This window comes from Condylura cristata, unplaced genomic scaffold, assembly GCF_000260355.1.
Source record: "Condylura cristata isolate star-nosed mole 26May11 unplaced genomic scaffold, ConCri1.0 scaffold00001, whole genome shotgun sequence".
Taxonomy (NCBI): Eukaryota; Metazoa; Chordata; class Mammalia; order Eulipotyphla; family Talpidae; genus Condylura; species Condylura cristata.
In genome coordinates, this window is record NW_004567102.1 from 8,681,153 (window position 1) to 8,699,797 (window position 18,645).

The following is an 18,645-nucleotide window of genomic DNA, read 5'->3' on the forward strand; positions in this document are numbered from 1 at the left end:
ACCCTCTCCCGAACAGCTCTTCTCGCCGCCGCCGCCAGCTCCGGCCCGGAAACCCAGAGGGGTCTGCTGGGATCACGCCTGGAGCGGGCGTTTCGAGATGGGGACAAGGCAGAGGCACCCGAAGGACGGGAGCTGGACTGCTTGGAGCTGTCCTCCGATCCCAAGGAGGTCTCCTCCTGTCCCACCTGCTCCTCTTCCTCTGACTCGGAACCCGAAGGCTTTTTCTTAGGTCAGCGCCTTCCCCGACCCGGCAAGGCCCCCGGAACCCGCCAAGCTGGGGACAGCGACACCTCCAGGAAACATTGCACCATTTGCTAGTGGCGCAGCCCGGAGAAGGCGGGGTGGGGGGTTGGGTGGGGGGGGGCGTTGTCTGTAACGTGGGCTTTGGTGGCTCTCCTGTAAAAATCCTAGACGGAACGCAGTCAGGGGGCGAGATGACCAACTTGAAGTGCTTCAGCCGGCGTAGTCTAATACTTTACATGGAGACTTTCTTGGGAAAGCCCATTCCCCTAAAGCCTAGCGTCCCCTGCAGAGATAGCCCCTCTCCCCCACCCCGCCCTGGACAACAATCTCCAGCCGGAGAGCCTCTTCCTAAGCCAATGCAGTAACGTATCTAGAGACCACATGGCGTGGTGCCCGTCTTGGCGAGCCCACGGTCTGGAGGGAGTCAGACTTGGAACGCGCGACCGGGGGGACGGTACTGCTTGAACGTGTTGCTTCTCTCGCGGAACTCTAAAGCGCGCCTCCTGGGAGTTCTCTTCGGGCCGACGGACTAAACTCGAGGGATGCGCCCCCTGCCGGCACGGGGCCTCAGCTGGCGGAAGTACGAGCCGGAAGTTGCGTGATCCGCCGGCGCCGGTCGTCCTGTAAGGTTTTGCGGAGCTCGAACGTGCTACTATGGCTGCCAGTGGGGTCAGTGCGAACTCTGTAGGCTCGGCAAATGAAGCTCCCGAAATTCCGGACAACGTGGGCGACTGGCTTAGGGGTGTCTATCGATTCGCCACCGATAGGAATGATTTCCGGAGGTAACCGAGACCCTGGTCCCTGCTCAACCCCGTCCCGAGTTTCCTTCCTTCGCCCAGGCTGGCGCCTCCGGGTTTTTCACGCTGCCTACGTTTCGGCTGCTTATAGTGGCTGTGGTTGTGCTTTGCTAGGTACTTTACTGGGAGAGTTCCCGTGTGTGCGGCAAAGCGATCTTTTCAGGCTTTATCAGAGAATCAGATTGTGACCCGGGAAGGGGAGACTACCACACACAAACTGGCTTTGCGAACCAGGACGAGTCCTTAATTGGTCTTTGCATTTGATCCTGTTAGACACAGAAGCCAACTCTGCACCTGCATAGTTTTTTTTTTTGCCCAGGAAGATTGCCCCAGAGTGGTCATGTGGTCTTTTTCTCCAGTATCTTTCTTTAAAGACAGTGACTCAGGGAGCCGAGGGTTAATGTAATGCATTCTTTTCCTAGGAACTTGATCCTGAATTTAGGACTTTTTGCAGCGGGCGTTTGGCTAGCCAGGAATTTGAGTGACATTGACCTAATGGCACCTCAACCGGGGGTGTAGTCAAATAGGTAAGCCCAACCAAAGTACTGTATATCTTGGAGTCATAGAGGCTGGATGGGAGAGGAAATAATATCTATTAGTTATTCACAAAATAGGAGAGTCTACAAAATGCTTGCATATTCCTAGCTAAGTGTGTTTCCAGACTTTGCAAGGGCTTTGTCTCCTATTTCCCTCCAGTGCTTTTGCATTAAAAAAAAGATTTATTTATGCATACAGAACTGGGGTGCAGGCCAGAGATGCAGGGGTGGTGAGAGGCTTCACTGGAGACAGAGTGGGGAGCAGAATAGGCAGATTAACTGAAATACACTGCTGAGCAGGGGGCAAGACAGGAAAGGTCTGGCACCCCATGTGGTTCACCTCCTTGGCTGGGGATTTCTCCATGCTGAAAAAGGCTGTGGCTAGCATTGTAGTGCTGTGCTTTAACCCACTGCTTCCCCTGGGAGGGCCCAGCTTTTGCATTTCTGATGCCTCCTGTTTTGTCCTAATTGCAGATACATGGAACCCCTGTGCTGTGTTCTAACCTTCCAAAACAGAGCCTCCAATATGTGACCCGCACTGACTTGTCTGATGGAAGCTGAATTTGACTCAGACAGGCACCCTTTCCCTGAGTCCCTTCAGATCTACACTCTGGTCAGCAGACTTCCACCGTAGTGGTGTCCTCTGTTCTGTGAAGTTCTGTACATAGTTCCTAAGTTTCTCCAAGGGGGTGCCTTTTGTTTTTATTCTGAGGAATAATCCTAATGGTATTTAATACATATTTGAAATAAAGATTGCGTGCAATGACAGCCATTTTATTTTTTTAATAAGAAACTTCAGCTTACAAAAACAAGGTGTAAAAAGATTTACAAAAATCATAAAAACATGATTTATATTTCACAATCAAAAGAGACAGGAACAAGCCCCAAACATGGATTGTAACAGGGATGGTTTGATTATATTAAATGAAAAAAAGGAGAAACTGTAGTCACCATACATAGATGTTAACATAGGATGAAGCTTATTCTTGAGGAGTTCCCATTTTTGAGCAGAACTAGGGAAGAAGCCATTTGGTGTTGCATAGCATTTTAGTGCACCAGGTGGGTTTTCCAGGTACCAGAGAGGCAGTGGTTGCCATAATAGAATGGGATTTGTTAGGAGAAAGAGGGCAGTTAGGTGCAGGTAGAGATAAGGTGTGTGAGTAAGCCTGGGTGATGGGCACTAAAGTGACAATGCTTGAAGAAGCTGCTTCCTTCATAAGGAAACATACTTTTTGACTCTTTGGAAATGGAAAATGTAGGAACTGACATGGGAATGTTCATGTAGGCTTAGAAAGATGTGCAGATGTAGAGGTTCTCCTTGGCAAGTTTCTCTGGTTTACTTACTCTGCTAAGCGTTTTTAAAACACTGCTTTTCTATGCCAAGTCTCCTATAGAACTGGTATGGGATTATTAAAGGACATGCATAGGAAAGGGTGGGTTGTTACAGCTTACATACAAATGCCTGGTTGTTATAGCTGACAGGTGCTGTATCTAGCATTTATTCACTGAGGGCATTAGGACAAAATATTTTTTGACCCTACGTGTATAAGAAAGCTGCTTGGGAACGAGACTTTAAGATGTTTTTTTTTGTTTGTTTGTTTTTTTTTAAAGCACCATTCTCTTGTGAGTATGAGATAACTCCGATTTGGTAGGAGGGAAAGAATCTATGAATTCAGGCCAGTGGCTGGCCTATTACAAAGCAGAGATCTTTAAGAATGCACCCTGGGGTCACAAATGCACAGGTTTATATCTTTGAGTGTTTGGATGGGGAAGGGTCACATACATGAGAGCAAGGCTTAGGTGAAGTCATCACCACCCCACGCCCCCTCATGGTGACCAGAACGGTATGACAGATTGAGGTCCCTTCAGACCTACATGAGAATGATGCTAAGACAAATAACCAGCACCTCCCTGAATGTATTCAATTGTGAACAGACGTATTTGATAAAATTGTTCCAAGTAGAAAACCAGAACCCAACAAATTAAGACCTGGCAAAAGTATAATTCAAATTTAACTCAAAAATGTAATGTTTTAGCTTCAAGTAATAGTGTTTTCTAGTGGTTTTTAAAGCCACAGTGCTGGTAAGGTAAAGCTGGCTTGGTTCCTTAAAGTGGTAAGAATTTTGCAAATACAGCTACCAAGTCTACAACTTCAAAAATTTTGATGAATAGTCATTCTGTTAATGAAAAGCTGGCTTTCACCATTTAAACGCACAATGTTCTCCTAAAGTTGTTTTTACATCCTGTCATGCCGGTTGTCGCCATGGTTATTTACCATGTAGTGCTATGAAGAGCTCTTACATGGTCTATTTACATTTTAATTGGGAACATGGCAGCAGAAGTATGTATGAAAGAAACCCACAAAATGACCATTTGCCTCAATGCTATAGAAATTATGATACATTTAGAGCAATATGTAGGTTGAATAAGCACACAAAGGTAAAAGTTAGGGACCAAGAGAATGGTTAATTTTAATGTGGAAGACAAACTAAACTCAAGTCATATTTAGAAGGCGCTTTTCTTTTCAGCTTTGGTGCTGACTTCAAAAAGGAGTCTGAACCACAAGGGAGATGCATACTTGCTGGTAAAAACTTAAGTGGCCATGGGAGGTTTTACTCCAAAGATACAACCTCCTCACCTAATTAGGCAGTAATTAGGTTCAAGGAACCAGTTCTCAAGTGTGCTTCAGTGGTTGAGTTTTTAAAATACCCTTTAGTGAAGTCTTATGAGCTCAGTGGAGACAGTTATGGTCAGAGTAACGGAACAGGCTGTAAACAAGCCCTGCAGGTGAGCAGACCGGGTTGCAGCCCCTTCTGCAGCTGTTTGGCACCACCCCAGCCGCACCTGCCAGGGAAAGAGCTGGGGGCTAGGGGAGGGTGTGGAGCCCTCTCCTCACATCACACAGTGCACTGGCTCACCTTACAAGTTAAAGGCTCACATATAGGGCTCTGTGTTCTACACCACTTCCTGAAATTTTGTGCAAAGAACTAATGAATACTACACTTCAGTAGGAACCGTTTGACTTCAACCATAAGTTGCCCAGCATTAGAAAACTAAAATGCCTTTTCAGAACATTTGTGCTCTCCCACCAGCTAGAAAAGCAATCCTTCCGCTCCAGTTAAAACCCCAGGCAGCATTTAGTCTCTGTGTAGGGAGAGAGCCCCTCCAGCCTGATTGGAAAGGCCTGTGTTAATTAATGTCTGGAACACACAGGGGTGGCGAACAGAATGCGATGCACAGTCTGCCTTGAGAAGCAGCCATCAGATGAATAATCAAAAAGATTTTGGACAGTACAGTAATATTTCAGGACTTGCTGGTAAGTTAATTTGCTTTCATACAAGAGATATGAAATGCTTTTAAAAAGTCTGACACCAAATCCTTTACACTGTACAGACCTACCTGCCCTTGACATGACCAGGAGTCCTTCCCTTTATCTTTTCAATCCCATGCAAACCATAATTGGGTACAAGGCACCAAATGTATGAATTGTATAAAATTAGTTCACAAAGCTTTATCGGTCAGTAAAACAAACTCCATTTCTTCCTCCCTGGCCCGCCCACCCACATCCCACCGTTCTCCCCCATTACCAACCAAGTTTTCATTCTGCACTACTGTCAACCTCAGGCTTACACGGGGGCCTGGCTAGGGGCCCTGCTCCACTGCCAGTCGACCCACACATCAATTCTTGCACTTGGATGGCACTGTAAGCACAGCCAGGTAGGGAACTCATACAATCTTACTCTAGAAGCCTTGCTAGTAAAAAGAAAAATAAACTCTGATATTGAGTCCATAGGACACATTAACACTTCTACAGTTTCCAATTTTATTCATGACATTTTAAGAGACATCTGGAAATTTTTTATAATGTGGCACTGCCCACCTCAGCCTGAGGGGTGGATCAAAGCTGACCAGGGCTCTGCCTACAATTTAATAAGAGCTTCACTTCCTGGCTATTAGGGGCATTCCCAAATTTTTTCACACCAGCATGGATGCTCATCTTAGAGCCAACCTCACGTTTGAGGGTTAAGCTAGATTGAGGTAAAACACCCTTTTTGAGCGCCAGGGTGCATTCATCTTGGCTGGCTAGAGCAGAAAGTAAACACACCAGCCAACTATGAAGGCTTCCTGGAATAGGACCCTAGCCTATCTGGTAGAGAAGGAGGCCTGCAAGTTTCAGTGAGATCTGGGCTTGGATTTGGCAGCATCTCCTCAGCTTCTACCTGGTTCCTACTTTCTTCTCCTCAGAATGTTTCAATTTAAAATAAGATGCAACTGAGGGACTCACATACTTAGGATGTAAATAAGTTAAAGGCAAGGGCAGTTTCCCTCACAACAGCCATCAGCTTCTGCAGTAGGGAATTCTAATAAAATCTCCATAAATACTAAAGCCTCAGCAGTGTCCAGTGCTGCCGCCTTTGGTTCCTGAGGCATCTGGGACTGCAGGGGCACCCTCATGAGTGTGCCATACCCGAGGGCCCAACACTGCCTTCTCTTCAGCTCACTTTGAGTGATTTTGTTAATTTGATTTGTGGGTGCTCAGCTACGTTAAGCATTTATTTTAAAGTCCTTAATCTGCTTAATAATCCTTATAACATTTGGTATAAAACTATTTTTAAAAATTAAATTTGAGGACATTTTAATTTTCCATTAAATGTTCACTTTTCTTAAATGTTTCCCCCAGACAGCTGGAGGGATGAAGTAGATGCTCTATTAAGTTCTCCACTTCTAAGTTCTCTTTTTTCTAGAATAATAAATACATCACTCAGTGAAAGATGAGGCACACTTTCCCTCCCATCCCTTTCATTTTTAGTCTCCTTATTTTTTGTTTTTAATTTACGGGCTTTTTTGTTGCCACAAAAAAAGTCATCACCAACATAAAATGCCAACATAAAATGCCAACATAAAAAAATGTGGATCTAGAGAATAGAGCTTCATACCAGAGCCTCTGGCAGCACAGGCAGCTGTGACACTTTAAAACAGTGTCCAGGAGAGGGGGAGCCCAGGCCATGCTTGTACAAAGAAGCCTGCAGTAGACAATATAAACCAAACAGCATAAAAAATGCCATACACTATCGCTTCCAAATAAAAGCTAAATATTACAGAAACCTCACAGTGTTGGAAAAAGCAAGTTTAATTTAAAATAGAGTCACTCCCCCTTTTCCTGTTAGGATAAACCATTTTCTATCTGAATTTCTTCCAGGTTTCAGTGCGGTATGGCAGGTCCTGTGGAGAGTTCATCTCAAAAGAGGTTTAGCAGCAAATGCTGCAGATCTCCTTAGGAAATGTGGCTCAACATCACTAAAGCTACGGTCCTCATTTTTCAGCCTCTCTTCCCAACTTCCCATCCCTCCCCAGATTCCCTTCCATATCTAACTCCCTTCAAGTGACCACTGTATTTCTACCTGAATTGAAACAGCAATATGGTATGCTCAGTCAAAAGATGAGCATCATAGTGACAGGCTGAGGCAGGCTGCTGCACCTCACAGACTTAGGGTCTGCATTACTCCGGCAAGTCTGAGAAAAGGATTAAAAGGGGTTAAGAAGGACAATTCCATGGTGCCTAACAGGAGGAGAATTTCTAACTGGGTAATTTTGTCTCAGTTAGAAAACCCAGTTTACAAGGAAAAGGTACATTTCACAGCCCTGAGTAAAGCACAGGGCTCTCTTGCTTTTTTCTCTGACAGACTGAGTGTGGGTGGATAAAGAAACAGCAGGAATGCTCAGATTTTGGAGGAATAGGCCAGGGCCATCAGCAAGAAACTGGTGGGGCAGATTCATAAACAACTCCCAGGCTCTAGGAAAGTAAAACCTCTAAATCTTGCATAAACAAGAAAAGTTTAGCCCTCCAGGTGTCAGAAAAAAGCTTCAGGCTAAGAAAAGTAACAAGCTGAACCAAGGTGAGTGGGTGACAGGCATTCACATAGGCCTCGGACCACCTACTATCCCTGCCTACCCCCCCCCTCTTCAAGCTTCAGACAACTGACCTAACTACCATTTAAGGCAAATGAGCTTGCCTTAGACCTGACCCAGGAATGTACGAAAGAACTGCGTAGTCAGCAGTGCTTTTAGGTTCGGCATTCACAAAGAACACGTCCTCATACGAACTGTTCCTCCTTTAGAACAAAGGAAAGTTGCCAGTCTCAGAAGACTTGGAGTGATTAAATGACAGTAGTAGCCAGGGAGTGTTATGACATGTGAAAAACCTTCCATTTTGCACAGGCAACTTTGCTCCTTGCATCTCACTCCACTCTTCAACCCTATCCTCTTGGAAAGGAAGTGTGCAAGTTTCCAATCCTCGAGGGTTATTTCCTTTGTAGGAACAAATCCTTAGCCTTTATCAACCACCTTGGAACCACTCCCATCCACCAAGTTGCCAGTCCAGGGTCCCTCCTCATGCTCTGTCCCGAGCTGCTCAAATCGGGAGGGTCCTGGACTGTGCCAAAGAGGTCCCGATTGTGGGCAACTTACACCTATGGGAAGAAAAGGCTGCTCTCCTGGCTGGATGTGATCAATTTACTACTCCGCCCTCCCAGGTTTAGAAGCAACTAATGAAAGAACCTTCATAGAAGCTACTCCACAGATTGGTTTTATCAAAGGAGGGAATTTTCAAATTCATTCAAAAGGAAGTCACTAATTTTATGATAGGATATGAGTCACCTGGTACCTTCTGCTCTAGACCCACCGAGGCAAACCTAGTCATCTGTTACTGCAGTAAACCTTATTTCCTATAACAGGAAACATGTACACACACAATAGTTTAAAAGCAAGCCAGTTCTTGACAATTGTCTCCCATTCAGGGGTAGGTCCGTGGTCTGCCCTCATTGTTGTTGCTAGGTTGCACCTGAGCTTGAAGTTGGGTTTCTGAGATTCTTGCATTGCCCTGAACTGTTCTTTGAGTGTAAAAAAGGATGTAGGCTTGAGTTTTGCACACTTCCTCGACACTGCATACATTCAGCTTTGAGTCATTGCAGTGAACCCAAAAACCTAGGAAACCAGAGGAAAGAAAGAAAATGACTGCCCAACATATATTTCCAATCAGCAAGCAAAATCAGAAGATGATGAAAGGACAGAGGAATTCTGAATAGAGCCAACCCTTGCTTACAAGTGTTGGGGAGAGACAAGTAAATGAAATTAAGAGATTTCCCTGTAACTCCTGGCCTTACCCCCACCCACCCCACAATACTACTTACTAGACCCATAGACTTGGAAGTTGTTTTTTGTTTTATTTGTTTTTTTCCAGTGCCCATTAGAGCCTTCTACAAAGACAGCCACGAGACTGGCAGCTAACAGATGGGAAGAGGCAGAGAAAGTGGGAAAATGTAAATCAAGGGGAGGGATAAGGAATATTTAGGAGGAATAAAGTTATTTGTTCATAGGCTCAATCTGGCTGCCCCAAGGGCTGAGGCGTTCAAGATCAGCACACCACTGAAAACATCTGCCTCAGTGCAGTAGCTAGGAGGCTCTGCTCTGGGGGGTCCTGTTGTCGGAGGGTGGGGGGGTGGAAAGGAGTGGGTGTATCTCATACATTCCATGGTCAGGGAGGTAGCAGGACTTAGCGCTCAGGCTCGGTAAATATTCTCAGCTTTACTATGAGCTGAGCCTAGTGAGAGTCACCGACTCCCTCCATGAGATTCATGGTCCCACTGTTTCTGCATGAGGAGAAAGAATCTGAGGCGTGTATCAGCAGCAGTGATAACAATGCAATCTCTGAGCATTACGTGATAGGCACCAGGTGCCAGTTCCATCTAGAACCATCTTGTATTGTTACTTAGTTCTATATCCAAAATTGGAATTCAACTTTCAGAATTCTTTCCACTGGATTTTAATGTAATATCCCCTCTAGCACCCATGGGATTGAAATAAAAGGCAAGCAATGAAATGTGGACAAACCAACCCTTTTCCGTGTCCCCCACCCCACAGAGTAAAGCGCACGCACCTCCCTCTGTGTTGTAGCAATAGGCTGTGTAGTGTCCTGAGCCAAACCCTTTCCCGTGATGCATGACCACTGCGGAGAGATCATAGGCAAAGGTCTCTTTGTCAAGAGAGGAGAGCATGTCCCTGCAGCAGTAAGGTTCCATGGTTAATACCTGGTCAAAGACGACATGGACCCCAATCTTCTCTCGATGATTACGGCCAGACCACCTAGAACATGGATATAAACTTAGACTAGTGAAAAATGGCATGTGTGACCATAGCTCTAGGGAAAACAGGGAACTGAGAAAAACTGAACCTTTCGGGGCTTTGGTTTTTACATCAATGAAACAGCCATCAATGTCGACATACATTTCTTATGAAATATCCCATGATGAACCCTTGACACTAGAAAGCCCTGAACAAGCAATTCAGGCAACAATCATTTTGTAGTTTATTGCCTACCCTTCTTTTCATAGATTACTTCATACTTGATCCTGAAGATGACTTTATGTAAACTCCAAAATAACATCCCAAACTTGAAGAACATCTTTAAGTACAGACACAGGAGCCAGCTAGCTGACTAAACAAGGTGATGGGATTGGAAGCCCAGTCTAGTGGGCCCAGATGGGCAGGAGGCATTTAATCTCTGTGAAAAGTGCAAGGTCTCCGAAACAGGCCTCTCTTCCCACCAACAAAGATACCCTCTCCCTCAACCAAAGCGTTTGCACCAAAGCGGTTCCCACCATTCCGAGCAAGCTCACCTGAATCTTTTAAGGTGCAGTCGGAGAACCTGAGGTAGTCTGTAGATCATTAACTGCTTTCTAGCTTCACTCAGAACAAGGGGTTTTGGGTTGGATTTTCGTCGTTTGCCTGTATGGTTTGGGAAAGTATAAGATAGGTTGTGAGGAGTCTCATTCTTTGCTAACCTGCAACGACAATAATTTGCATTCTCCTTATTCCTCAGTGTTTGAGCCTCAGTGCAGTGCAGTGCAGCACTGTGACCCCTGGTAAGGTTGCTGTTTCTCAGTGCCACAAACCCACGCGGTGTGGCCATGGAGGTTCTGGCTGAGATGAAAGGAATGACTGTTGTGGCAGCTTGGGAGAGCTGCTTAAAAAAGGTTGATGGTTTATCCTTTCCATTGTTTGCAACATCTAGAACTCCTCCCTCTGAGACCGTGAGGTACCCTAAGGATGGAAGCCTTGAACTAGCATGGTGGAGAACAGCAAGGAGTTAGGCTCCCTCATTGCCTGCCACACAGCTACCATGCCAACGCTGAATACCTTTCAAACAGCTTCTACATAGCTGGGGGAAAATTATGTTTAAGTCACAGAAGTTTGAGTTGACTTCTAAGAAAACAAACCTAATCCTGACACACCTACTCAATTTCTGCCATCAGCAACTTCCAAAATTAGTATGGGTTTAGGACGGTGTCATAGACTTATTAATGGAATATAATGGAAGGTCACTGCAACAATATACACATACAGTGAATGTATATGTTAGGATTCTATGCCTTTATGTATGTATAGGCTTGTAACTGAAATTATGATATATCAGTTTTAGATTAAAAGCATTTGTTTTCATCAGATAGACACAATTTTATTTTCAGCTCATAGCTATTTGTACACTACTGGTGAAGTTATTTAAAACTCTGAACCTCAGTTGCCTCTCCAGTAAAATGGGGAATGATACATACAGTTCAGGCTTAGGAAGAAGGTAAGACCCAGGACGAAAGGTGAGAGTATTTTTTTAAAGAGCATGATTTTGCTTGTGGATGTAAACATTCAGAAAAGACACTTTGCTGGTTTTAGATTTTGTGTTGTACCTAATTTTTGAATAAAAGCATACCACTAAACATGCAGAGCAAGGCAGACTGATTGTTCAGAAACACCCAGTCCAAAACAGAATCAGTGCTGAGACTCCAATTTTGTTTCTAAAGCTACTGAATTGTGGGGAAAATGCATTTCTAAATGATAGCATATAAACAATGGAATGAAGTTCTCTTAATTCCCATCAGGAGCGTTCTCTATAACCATTTACTGATGACTGCTCTGCTATAATATCAATTAAATCTAAGAATAGATGAGAATGTAAAATTAGTGGTCCACCGTGGTGCCTGCTGATTGATAACACGAGCTGTTGATAGGTCTTAGTGTCGGAAAAGCTTGCATCTAATTCCAAGGCCTGCCGGCACCACTTATGAAAGGTAGCAAATCACAGCCAGGTGACGCGTCGTGGTGCCAATAGGAAGTGGAGCTGCTGCTTCTCACACGAGGTTGTGGCAGACTGAGTGTGCGAGAGATGCTCTTACTGCGGCTGGCAGTCGTGATAGGTGGGGCACGAACACGCAGAGAATTCAAAGAGGGGCTGCCTTATTTTACATTCTGATTCACCAGCAGATTTTTTTTTTTTTTTAATAGAGCTCTGCTTGGGAACTGGCAGTGACTGCCACACTCAGCAGAGGGAGTATGTGAGCTAAGATGAAGACAATATAGAATCCGGCTTTGTTTCCCTAAAATGAAATTCACAAAGAAAAAGAAATTACTGATTCAATTGAGATTGATCAGTTCTGTCTCCGTTTGATTAATCTGGTCACACAGAGAGGTAGAAGACTGATTGTTTTGAAATGTCGCAAGCAATGAATGCATCTGGTCCCTTCTCCATAGCTTTCCTTCACTGCTACTATTTGAAGTTGCCTAGAGAAAGCCTGATAAAGTGGTGCATCTGGCAACCAGAAAATCCTTTCTTGCAAAAATAAATACAAGAATTTTTTGCCCATTCTATTATGTCCACAAATGATTAGGTTAAAGATGAGAACATCCTTCTGTTTTTTACAAGTTTAAAGCTTTATAAATCACTATTTAAAAAATAAACAGGTACTGCTCTAATTTAATAATTTAAGTCGCCACCTTTATATCTTAATATGGGACAGAATAGCCAGGTCTACAGTTAGCCAAGTGCTCCATTTCAAAAACAGTGGCAACATGATATCAAGTATGACTTTTAACAATTTCCTATTAAAAAGAAAACACATGCAAGTATATTAAGAAGGGGTACCATTATTTTAGTAAAAAAAAAAAATTACAGTCCAAACTATTATATGGCTGCAAATTAATTTTCAAATCTCTATTTAAACCATTAATTTCCAAATCTTTTAGATGCCAAAAAACCTAAACATGAGCTCCTTTGTATTTGCTTTGAGTTTCTGTATGTTGTGATAAGTCAGCAAAGTATTATATTAAGTGTTAATGTGGCACGACATAGAGGGTTCCTATGACCCTCTCTAAAATGCAAACTTCCTGGGGGTGGGAAGAAATAAACAAATGAAGCTTCATCTATGAAGCTGCCCTGGGAGCCCCTTACACCTTGCAACTTGCTTTCTTTGTCTCATTGTACCAATCTTTAGCGTACATTAAGGACTTGACATATACAAAGTACAGCCGGGAATGGAGGCTAGTTAGGTCTGGAGGCATATTTGAGCTCAAAGAGTAGATACCATGAGCAATGCTCACCCTCCCGAGGTGAAAAAAAATTATGGACAAAAAGTTATTGAAATTAAATTGCAGCAGACATGGCCAAGGAATACTACAGGGATTTGATCCCTTTATGAATCTTGTGATAGATGAATGTTTGGAGATGGCGACCAGTGGGCAACAGAGCACTGTTGGAATGGAGGAGATGCCAGAAAATAGCATCATCATGTCAGAAGCCTTGGGACGATATAGGCAGTGGCTGTGTTCGCCAGAGAAATTAGCTGCTTCTACATATCCCCTCTCCAGCATTTTTATCATGATATAAAAATTGGGTTATGTACATTTTCCTATTGAACTTTTCTGTTAAATGAACTTTTGTAATGATAAAAAATACACAAAACATAAAAGCACACTTTCTGCAACCATAGTTCTTAAACAAGCTATTATGCCACCTGAATTTAGATTAAGCAAGAACTGTCAGTCTCTATATTTATGAATTTAAGCAGGCTCTCCACAGCACTCTGAAGCTTAAAACTCATATTCTTAAGAGTCCCAATTTCAAAACATACGCTTTCAAATGTTTCCTAGAATAACAAATAATGCCAGTCACAGCTGGAGTCAAGGGAGACTCCGTGGTTGCAGTAACTCCTTGGTTTTTGTTTTGTTTCAGATATGTAATGACCATATGCTTTTTTTTTTTTTTCATAAGATGGGAGAAAAATCTTTAAGAAATACTTTAGAACTACTGAGGATTATCAATGCTACTTTTTGACTAAAGAGGCAAAAGAAATACCTTAATCTCTATTCCAATTGTACCCCTACACCTCCCTCCCACCCTCAGCACTCACTGTTACACTGGTCACATGCGTAGATTCTCCCTTCCAGGGCCTCTGTCTCTGTGAACTTGGCCAGCATCTCGGTGAGCAGGCACTCTGTCTGATTCAAAGGGACAAATCCCTTTTCTATGCAATGATAGCGTTCAGGGAATTCCAGGGACAGATCCCAAAAGGGTTCAATGGTATTGGATTTGTAATTGCATGATACACATGTGACCTAGAATGCAAAGATTTACAGGTTATAGAACGTTTGTGCTTCCCACATACATCCACTCACTTTATATTAAAAAATGAACTAAAATTAGGTGTGTAGTTTTCACACACACAAAATGAAAACTAATAATAAATATAACTAATAAAGAGAAATACATCCCCTTATTTCTGGCAAATATTTCTAACTATGTTGTGCTAGCTGGAACTAGAAAATCATGCAGTAGAGATTACTCCCTAGCCCATTCTCTCCTCTCCCACAGCACGGCCTGCCCTTTAGGCTGCAAGTAATTGTGGAGTCAGTTATTCAAGGAATTTGGCTGAGAATGTGAAGATCCATCTGCTTTTCATATCCTCACTCCTTCCTCTTCCAGACTGCTCCTTCCATCCAGTCCAACTTGCCTCTCTTCTGGCCCTTGTTTTTTGCATCACCCCTAGACTTGTATCTGCACAGCCTCAAAGCACAGTCAGGTTTCTCAATGATCTTGTGGTCAGTGACAGCATATACAATGGAGATCCCAACAGGCTTTACCATATAGCATAGGCATATAAAAGGTTGCCATCTAGGTTTGTCTAATTATACTTTTTGGTATTTGAGATATTACAAAGTCACGTTACGATGCAGTTCTGAATCTAGTCCTGTGGGGGATGGACACAGGCTGTACCTGGCAATTAGGCCATCTCTCCCACTGTAATATTCCCAGATGCTCCTTTCTGCCTATGGAATCTGAGCAAGCTCAGGAAGTGCCTATAAATACTTCCCTTTCAGTTCGGAAAAAGCAAATCTTTCTCTTTCTGTCCTACCCATCATTCTTTTAAAACACTAAGTACCAAGACATAAACCTCCAGTAGCATAATACAGAGGCTTATTATCTGAAATCTTACAATCTCACTTTTTCTGTTAATTCTAGAAAATCTTTTCCTGAATTATCTCACAAAGGTTATCAATAAATCTTTGTTTATGTCCCTCCCTACACAGCTAAAGATTCAGGAAATGCAAAGTAATCGGGAGTAAGGAGCAGGCCTGTTAAGCCTTTAGCATCATCCTAGGCATTGTGGCCCCCTTCCTTCTGTGGGTGTAAAGAAAGCTCTTTGAAACTACTGTGTAACCAGGGTTATAGGTAAAGCATTCAATTTCCAAAAAGTGATCAAAGGGTGGCATGCCAACAATGGGTTCTTAGTTGTTACTCAAGTGTATCATTCATATCACCATAAGGTTAAGGATGTTCACTGACCATGAAGCGATACAAGTAAAACTAAAATCTGCCCAGAAGGAGACCTAGTCAAGATCACCAACAAAGCCACCACATCATACAGTGCAATGAAAGGCACAGTGGCTGCTCCCAGATAAGCAAACTTACAGTAAATGTTAGCTATGCTAGTTGGCACCCACAGGAAGCCAACCCTTAATAATACAAGCCTCCCTCAATATGGTGATGGGCAGATTTGGGGTTAGGGTGGGTACACACCTACCTGGCTGAGTAACTGCCCATGAAATATGGTATTCACCACCTTTAAGACCTGTTTGGTGAGCTTTCTCTGGGAGAAGGGGATGAGGATGCGGCGGGTGGTACCCTCAGACTCGAGTTCCTGCTGCACTTTGTGCAACAGTTCGCAGAGAAATTCCTGTGCGTCCTGCTGGTCGTAGCCACGGAAGGCGGGGATCAAACTCCACACGGAGTGAAGCATGGCAAAGGGTGACACCAGGGCCCACTTCCCGGACCACATGACTCGGAAGAGGGTGTGCAGCTCGTGACAGAGGGAAATGTGCTTCGAGCTTGGCTCCTTGTTCTGGATGAGTTCTAGACTCCTGCTGATGGATGTGCCCCCGTTCAAGCAGAGGCCCTCTCGCGCACAGGCCTCACCCCTGTCGCTCCTGGCAGACAGCTCGGTGGCAGAGCTGCTGGTGGGCCTGCCAGCAAGTGGAGCCTTCCCGTTGGTGGCTTTGGAAAACAGTTGTTCGGTCTGCGAAGGGTCGAGGTTCAGAAAACACTCTCGGAACTTCTGGAGATGACTGAGCACCTGAAGGATGGAGTTCATGTAGCAGGTGTTGCCCAGGTTGCGCAGGCCCGTGACGCCTGGCGCCACCGCGGGCACGCGCCTCTGCTTGAGGCGGCCCACGGCGGGGCCCGGGGGCGAGGCGGGGCGCAGGGTTGCGGCGCGCGGCGCGTGTAGCAGCAGGCGCGCACTCTTGCGCGGAGGGGCGCTGGCCAGCTCCTCCAGCAGCCGCCGCTTCACCTCGCGCCGCCGCTGCCGAGCCTCCTCCTTCTTCCGCTCCAGCGCCTCCTCCTGCCGCCGCTGCTCCAGCTTAGCCTGGCCCCGGGAGCTCTTCTCAAACCAGAGCCGCAGTGTTTTGGCCAGCAGGCGCTGGCGCCGGTACCACAGCGCTGTGAGCATCTGCGGCTGTCCCTGAGCAGTGCGTAGTGGCCGGATCGTGTCCTCTCCCGATGCCATGGAGCGCAGCGTCCGCCCCCGCCTCACCGGCGGGTTCTGCTTGTGGCCCCTGACTGCCAGGAGGGAGCTTCTCAGCAGCTTCAGGTCTCCCTCTGGGTTGTCGTTGAGCACGTAGTCCTTGCACAGGTAACAGAAAACGTAGAGATCCCGGACCTCCATGGCTAGCGGGTGTCCAGTCTCTTCAAAGTGTTTAAGAGCGTGATCTTCAATGTAGCGGCCGCAGGCCACGTGAGAGCACTTGAGGCAAGCCCACACGGACTCAGTGGTTGAGCACTCCCTGCAGCACCACTTCTGAGGGTTCAGGATGGAGTGGTCCTGGGCGAGCCGCAACCGCCCTACATGTTTGCATCTATCCATGTCTTATTGAAGTCTCCACTCTTTCAACCTGGCATGACAGAACCCCCCCAAAGAGAGAAAACTTTCAGTAAAGTATTTTCTCAGAAAAGGGTTTGCAATGGGCATTTTCAACTGAATATGCATTACGTTTCAATTCAACATTTGTTCATTTGGAAGAAAGTTAAAAAAGAAAAGCAAATTTGGTATATAGACTGGCATAGACAATTATGGGAGGACAGCTAAATTCCTTTAAAATGAAGAATTATAAAATACAAGAGGACTTTAGTAACAATTTATAACTACATTTCCTCAGCCTGTTTTCATTCTTGAATATCAGTTAAGTTTTATGTGAGGCTGATTTGTGTTTCTTAGGAAATGTCACTACTCTTACTTTACGTTGCACTAACTGGTCATGGTGGGGGCAGGCAGGGAAAGTGTATATTCTAACCCGTGTCTGAACTGATGATGCCCTGAAAGTGAAGGCCTGTGTCTCATACTGATCAGGCTCCTGATTGTGTGCAGAAAGGGACAGGGGGGAGGAAGGGGGAACAAAAGTGGTATTACAAACTACTAGTAGAAGAAATGAAGACTCTCAAATCAAAAGGCAATCTAAGGTTGCTTTCAATGTTATTTCAAAACAGAGATAAAAAGATAACAGAGATCAAAGGTAAGAAAGAGAAAGCCTCGACAGTATAAAGTGTCATTTTTATTAAGTCCAGAGAACCTGGGCTTCAATCTAAATCATTCTTGATATATGTCTGCTAAGGCCTAAATGTTTATATACAAAATTCATATGCTAAATTTTTATCCACCAAGACAGAAGGTGGGAGATGATTCCATCATGAATGGGATGGGATGAGCCCTCACGAGTGGGCCTCATAAAAGAGCTTATAAAAGAGCCTTATAAAAGAGCTCCTTCACCCCTCTGCCATGTGAGGACACAGCAAAAAGCTGGAAAGCCATGTGGCTCCCAACCAGAAAGTCAACCAGATATGGAGTCTGGTGCCATCTTGAGCTTCCAGTCTCCAGAACTGTGCGAAATAAATGCTTGTTTACAAGTCACCTAACTCATGGCATCCTTGAGGAACTAAGACCATGTCTTTTTAAAAAGAACACTTATATTTTGTAGAAAGGGTAGGAAAGCTTTTACCTTCTTTACTGAAAAATTAAGTAAGTAGAGAACAGATCTAACTCTCAGAACAAGAAAGAGTTCTTACTAAGACAAGGAAAAAAAAAAACAAATCTTCCAGATGACATATGTGGAAATGGTTTTTAAAACAAGCATACTGAGTTTTTTTCTTTCTTTTTTCTTTCTCCCCAACATTGCTTCTTCAATGTTGTTCATCACAGAGACAATGAAAAAATTTTCTAAGGGAATAGAAGCTAGACAACTACTTTGAAAGTTTTTTTTTTTTAAGTTCATTGGAAACCTGATACTTAAAAAAATCTCTTTAAAATTCCCCCAAAGTAGTTCTTATAAAGTGAGCCTTTGCCCCTCCATTTCCTCCTTTTCATTTCTGTGAGTAATTTCATTTCTGTTATGCAGCCACCCAGAGAATTTCTAAGCCCAATGCATTGAGTAGTCCCTTAAATTGGCTTTCCAGACTCCTTTTTGGGATTGGTTCTATTGCCAAAACCACAGGACCAAATCAGTTGTCCCTTCCATTTCTTATTGCCCAAGCTGGGTGGCAGAAGTGTTGTCCTTATTTAAGAAAGCTTTCTATCATACAAAGGAAAGCTAGCTAGGTTACCTTCAATCAAGCTACACCATGCTCTTTCTTTGAATATTGACAGGATTTTTTGGGAACTATATTATTTTTGTAATTGTTGTTCCATGCTAAGTGC

General features: G+C 44.2%; 2 protein-coding genes and 1 non-coding gene across 3 annotated transcripts in view; 2 read left to right on the forward strand and 1 right to left on the reverse strand.

Annotated features, from left to right (window-relative positions):
• The window catches only part of PRICKLE4 (prickle homolog 4 (Drosophila)), a 5,608-nt gene extending 5,283 nt beyond the window's left edge, over nucleotides 1–325 (forward strand). The window contains exon 6 of the mRNA XM_012723626.1: nucleotides 17–325. Within this exon, the coding sequence (XP_012579080.1) occupies nucleotides 17–318 (302 nt within the window). The 3' untranslated portion in view covers nucleotides 319–325. The remainder of the gene's footprint in view (nucleotides 1–16) is intronic.
• Nucleotides 326–936: 611 nt separating this feature from the next.
• On the forward strand, nucleotides 937–2,342 carry LOC101623522. The gene is made up of 2 exons (XR_001145461.1): nucleotides 937–1,025; nucleotides 2,051–2,342. It is a non-coding gene; the product is annotated as an uncharacterized LOC101623522 (transcript).
• A 6,007-nt stretch (nucleotides 2,343–8,349) lies between these two features.
• USP49 (ubiquitin specific peptidase 49) lies at nucleotides 8,350–16,821 on the reverse strand. Its single transcript, XM_004673468.2, has 5 exons — nucleotides 15,484–16,821; nucleotides 13,813–14,017; nucleotides 10,252–10,360; nucleotides 9,513–9,718; nucleotides 8,350–8,560 (listed from the first exon to the last, which is right to left on the reverse strand). The coding sequence occupies exons 1-5, from the start codon at nucleotides 16,819–16,821 to the stop codon at nucleotides 8,370–8,372; spliced, it is 2,049 nt and encodes a 682-aa protein (XP_004673525.1). The 3' UTR covers nucleotides 8,350–8,369.
• Nucleotides 16,822–18,645: the final 1,824 nt, after the last annotated feature.